This window comes from Buceros rhinoceros, unplaced genomic scaffold (genome assembly GCF_000710305.1).
Source record: "Buceros rhinoceros silvestris isolate BGI_N320 unplaced genomic scaffold, ASM71030v1 scaffold24080, whole genome shotgun sequence".
Classification (NCBI taxonomy): Eukaryota; Metazoa; Chordata; class Aves; order Bucerotiformes; family Bucerotidae; genus Buceros; species Buceros rhinoceros.
Window position 1 is genome coordinate 9,091 of NW_010388245.1, and position 5,429 is coordinate 14,519.

At 55.7% G+C, this 5,429-nt stretch overlaps 1 protein-coding gene across 1 annotated transcript in view; it reads right to left on the minus strand.

The window, feature by feature from the left end:
• CHD5 (chromodomain helicase DNA binding protein 5) overlaps window positions 1–5,429 on the minus strand; it is a gene marked incomplete at both ends in the record, with an annotated part of 26,294 nt that overhangs the window by 9,082 nt on the left and 11,783 nt on the right. Inside the window, 9 exons of the mRNA XM_010145300.1 lie at window positions 364–495; window positions 690–831; window positions 1,217–1,390; window positions 1,950–2,071; window positions 2,609–2,746; window positions 3,112–3,312; window positions 3,398–3,589; window positions 3,901–4,009; window positions 4,569–4,700. Coding sequence (XP_010143602.1) covers window positions 364–495; window positions 690–831; window positions 1,217–1,390; window positions 1,950–2,071; window positions 2,609–2,746; window positions 3,112–3,312; window positions 3,398–3,589; window positions 3,901–4,009; window positions 4,569–4,700 — 1,342 coding nt within the window. The remainder of the gene's footprint in view (window positions 1–363; window positions 496–689; window positions 832–1,216; window positions 1,391–1,949; window positions 2,072–2,608; window positions 2,747–3,111; window positions 3,313–3,397; window positions 3,590–3,900; window positions 4,010–4,568; window positions 4,701–5,429) is intronic.

Below are 5,429 nucleotides of genomic sequence, written 5' to 3' on the forward strand. Positions count from 1 at the left end.
CTGCAGCCGAGGCCAAGGTGGTGGCGGCACCACCAAGAGCAGAGCCTGGTGGACAGGCAACTGCCAGAGGAGCAGCACTCACGTCTCAAATTGCTCCTGAAGGGCCCTCCCTGACGGGGAGCACTAGCAGTGTCACCTCCTCTTAATCCACAGATAGAAGAGGTTTTAAACATTCAGGGAGTCCCTCCAGAGAGGGACGGGCCACGCTCCACCCACTGTGACCGCCACAGCAGCCACAAGGTTTGGGGGACAAGCTGTCACCAGCTCTTCCACCTTTCTCTACCTGTTCCTAGCACAAAATTCTCACTCAAAACAAAAAAAACCTTTAAGAATGTGTTCATTATTAATCCTCCCTGAGCTCACCTGGGAGAAGATCAGAACTCTGTGACCCCCATCCCGTAATTTCTTCAGCATCTTCTGGAGCAACATCAGCTTCCCAGAAGATTTGACCAGAGAATTTCCATCATAGGATCCATTGGGCAGAACCGGGGCCTCCTGTGAAGGCCTCATGGTTAACCTCTCCGAGGACAACACTCAGTAACGTCGTGGAGGAATTCACACACGTTTCAAAGACCGAATCCTCATACGAAACCACCCACGTGAGAACCCACACCCTCAAGCACAGCAAGACCAGGGAAACAGCCCCCACTGATGGCTTATACACAACCTGCTGAGAAAGGCTGACGTACCACCGCCGCCACAGGGAAGAGGTACGGGTGATTGCAGCACTTCTTGAGGTCCATCATGATGTTGAGCAGTGAGACCTGGTTCCCACCACCTTTTGAATTCAGGGCTTCAAAATTCCGTGTCAGTATGAACTTGTAGTACTTTCTGCAGGAACAGGCAAGGAACAGACACCCCCATTAATCCAGCCAGATGGGGAATGCCGTAAGCAGGACGGCACCGAATCAAACCCCCCGTCTCTGCAGATGTGGCTGAAGCTGAGCCAGTCACACCGGAACAGCCGGAGCTGAGCCAGCGTCCCCGGGGCAGCAGGGGTGCTCCAGCCCAACGCCGGGCAGCTGCCAGCACACAGCTGCCGCCCCAGTGCCGGGACCAGGAGAAGGGGCTTCAGCCTTCTGTGGGGTTCCGTGCCCCCCAGAAGCAGCAGAGCCACACCGACAGCCTGCCAGCACCAAATGCCTCCCGGGCCCGAGGACAGCGGGGTCTCTCTGGCCTGTGCAACTCCCCCAACAGCCACCACGGAGTTACTCACTTCTGCATCTGGCTCAGCTCCACTCTGACAATCAGCTCCGTCTTGGCCGGCATGTTCTTGAACACGTCAGCCTTGAGCCGCCGCAGCATGTGGGGACCCAGCAGATCGTGGAGCTTTTTGATCTGGTCCTCCTTGGAGATGTCAGCAAACTCCTCCAGGAAGCCCTCCAGGTTACTGCGAAAGCAGCCAGAACCACACAGAGCTGAGCGACTGTGGGACACCGAGAGCAAAGAGAGCTGATTCTTTAGGACTTAAAAACACGGACAGAGCTCTCCCGGCACACGATGAGGTCACGCTCCCGTGCCTGCATCCAAATGGAGCGAAAGCCAGACTGAGGAGCTGCACTGATGTCCGAGGGGAAATCTGCACTAAATGTGTTACTCCAAGGTCTGAACAAGCTCCCCAAAGCACCTCTGCCCCCCCAGAGGGAGGGAAAAGAAGGCAGGTTTCAGCTCTCCTGACACGTGGTGAGGTAATAGCTCCCCACAGGGCCCACAACGTGGTAGACCACAGGAATAAATCTGGGGTCACACTAAGTGTGTGTAGCTCCTATGACATGCCACAGGGGTGATGCACTTTGTCACCTGCCTGACAATGCAGACCAGTGACACTGGCACAGCAGGAACCACATCCAGCACAGACAGGAGCCGGGAAACCGGAAAACCTCCACAGAGCCGCCCTGCTGCCAGCTCCAGCTGCTCTGCCTTTGCAAGGGGGAGCTAGGGCGACTTACTTAAACCTCTCGGGGGTCAGGAAATTGAGCAGGTGGAAGAGCTCTTCCAGGTTGTTCTGGAGCGGGGTCCCAGTGAGCAGCAGCTTGTAATCGATCTTGTAGCTATTTAATACTCTAAAGAACTGAGAAAAGAAACTAGATGAGGTGAAGAGAGCTCTGAGGAGCCGCTTAGTCACCCGGGGACTCAGCAGTGCCCACCGGGCACGCAGAGCAGAGCACAGCTTGCCTGCCCTGCCCTGAGCATCCCCATGGAACACAGGCAGCAGCACTCCTGAGTGTCCCTGGGCGACACCACCTCCCCCGCTCCACGCTGGGAACTGGAAGGCCCAGGGCCCAGAGGCTGCATTTCACTTCAGGGAAAGGGGAGAGGAAGGAGAGGGATCGATTCCCTTCCAACAGCCCATCCAAGGAGGGTCGGGCTGCCAGGCAGGCAGCCAGGCTGCTGCCTCTTCCACCGCTGAAGGGTTTGTAACACCAGAGGATGTTAAAGAGGGCAAATCCACTGCACCACACGTCCCAGGCAGAGCCTCTGCAAGGTCAGGACATCTTTTGGCTCCCAGGGAGGAAAGCACAGAGCAGTAGACGGCCAGTGCCAGAGCATCGTATCTTTGCGGCACTGGCCACACCACAAAAATTACGCACAAACGTCTGCTACCTACTTTGGACTGGTTGTTCTTCAGCCTGTGCGCTTCATCCACCACCAGACAGGCCCACTCGATGGAGCCCAGCACTGCCTGGTCAATTGTGATCAGCTCATAGGAGGTGAGCAGGACATGGAACTTGATCTGGGCTTCCTTCTGGAGGAGCAGAGGGAGAGAAAAGCCTCGATAACGGGGTGGTCTCCACCTTCACTGCTGCTGCACATGACCCCAGGAGAAAAGAGGGGGCTGCCTGACCACACAGCAGCAGCACCAAGGCCAGCCGAAAATCTCTACGCATCTGAACGTTGGAACCAAGAAAGGGACTACAAAGACAATAAAGGGTCTGTCAGAGCTCTTTAAAGCCCATCACAAATCTCCTGCACTTGTAAGCAGCGCCAGCTCCCTTCTTTGGAAAACACCCAATTAGGGACGTAACCAGCCTCCCTCTCCAAGTCAAATTTCACCCTTTCCCCTCTTAAAAGGGTTAAAGCTACCGGGTAGGGCACAGACTCAGCTCCCACCTTCATCCTGAAGACCTTCTTCCCGCTCCGGATGGCGTTGTCTTCAAAAGAGAACTCATTCTCCCGGATGACCGACCGGCTTTCTTTGTCCCCCGTGTAGGTGACCACATAGAAGTCAGGTGCCCACATCTCAAACTCACGCTCCCAGTTGATGATGGTGGAGAGAGGAGCGCTGACCAGATACGGCCCTTTCGAATGGCCCTGCTCGGGGAGACAAAGTCCTGGCTGTTCTCCCAGCACCGAGCAGCTCTCGGCCGCCTCAGGGTCTGCCACATGCTCCCCTCACCTCCTTGTACAGGGAATACAGGAACACGATTGTCTGCACAGTCTTCCCCAGCCCCATCTCATCAGCCAGGATCGTATCCGTCCCTTGGGCCCAGGAAAACCTCAGCCAGTTCAGCCCTTCCAGCTGGTAGGGATGGAGCGTGCCGCCCGTGGCGTCGATGTACCACGGCTGCTTGTCAAACTTCACCGTGGGCTGGAAAGAGAGAGACACGACACCAAGCAGTGAGAACCAACTCCCGTTCCTTTCTCTGTGGCCAAGCAACTCCCTCTTTAGCCTGGTGACAACTAACAGCCCCAAAAGATGCAGAGACAGTCCCCAGCACAGCACAGCCCTCAGGCTCCTCACAGTGAAGCCACCCAGAGCTTTCAATGAAAAAAAAAAAAAAAGCCAAACCAAACAGGGACTGAGGGAACAAGAGGCGAAAAACAGAACAGGAAGGGGGCCCAACCAGACCTCCTTCTCTCCGGGCTGACACCACACTGCCCCTGTCCTGTTTTACTCACATCCACGAGAGGTGTTTCCGGAGGCTTTTCCAGCTTTTCCTCTTTCAGCTTTTTCCCTTTCTTGTTCAGCTTCTTCAGAGGGCGCGTGTCCTCCCCCAGCATCAGCTCCCTGCAACAGCCAGCGCAATCAGGAGAAGGCAGGCAGGTGTTCCTCTCCCAGTCCCCGGACAAGGGACAGAAACGCCTCTCAAACTCCACTGCCTCCCCCCCACAGGAGCTTTTCTGACCTGTTCTTCTCCCAGTCCCATACGAAGGACAGAAACCTCTCTCAAAGTCCACTGCCTCACCCCCATGGTTTGCACGGGCACTCACAGTGTTAATTATCCCTCCCAACAGTCCATGCAGCATCATCCCAACGAAGGACAGCAGCCCCAACAGAGCACAGTGGTTTTCCCCCCAAAACAGACAGGCAGCAGCACCACGGAGTCACCCTGAAGTGCCACGAGACCAGGAATATCACGGTGGTATAAAGACAGGGGAAGGGGAGCGCAGGCTGGGAAGCAGCAGAGAGGTGGGATTTCCCAGTGGCTGAATTCCAGGAGGACCAGCGCTCCCAAACCGCTCGGCCCCTGCTCTCTGAGGAGAGGTCCCTGTGAGTGGTCCCAGCCTGTTCAAAAGGGGACGCCCGCAAGTCCCCGGTTGCCCCAAATAGCCATGCAGTCTCCTACCTGTGGTTCCAGTAGAGGTGTTTGAGGTTTTCATAGTACGGGATGTCGATCTCATCCATCTCCCAGGTGCACTGGTCGTAGGGCAGGTCCTTCCACTTGATCAGGTAATGGATGTCTCCCTTTTTATCAAAGCTGTAGCGCAGGGGGCAAGAAGCCTGTCAGTGACACAACGATCGACCCCGGGACGCAGCCAGCCATGACCCGCTTCCACAAACCTGTAGGTACATGTCATCTCTGCTTTCACCCAGACCACAACACCCAGGCAGAGGCAGAACACACAGAAAGTACCAACACACAGAAAGTACCGAAATGGCTGATGACCTGCTGCGGGTGTTAAACCCCTGGGCTGCGAGGGCTGCTCTGCCCCTCCACTGAGGAACCTCCTTTCCCTGGATCACCAGGACTGGATGAACACCAGCACTCACCCTCTTTCTCTGCAGCATTCGCTGCCCTGTGAAGTTCTGCTTACACTGGAAAATGAATAATCACACTGCCGAGGCTGATCATATACCTACGGGGAGAGACCCCTTGCCCCGTGAGCAGACAGCATAAAGCCCACATGGAAACTCGCCCAGCAGCTTCAGTCATTCTCTGCCAAGCCACCTGCGAGCAGAGTCACCACTTGAAATTTCCAGCTGGCACTTGAAACAACTGGAAGAATTGTAGAAATTCAACAAACAGGTGTCTCTAGCCACTCGATGCGAAAACTACTCGCACAGCACATTTCACATGCAGGAAATCTCTTCCACAGAAAAGAAACACAAATGTCAACACTCCGTAAGGGAGTCGGACCCCTGCTCCAGCCCCGTGCCTCGGGCATGGTCCCTCTCGGCATCGGGGGAGGCCAGCAGGAACACCAGT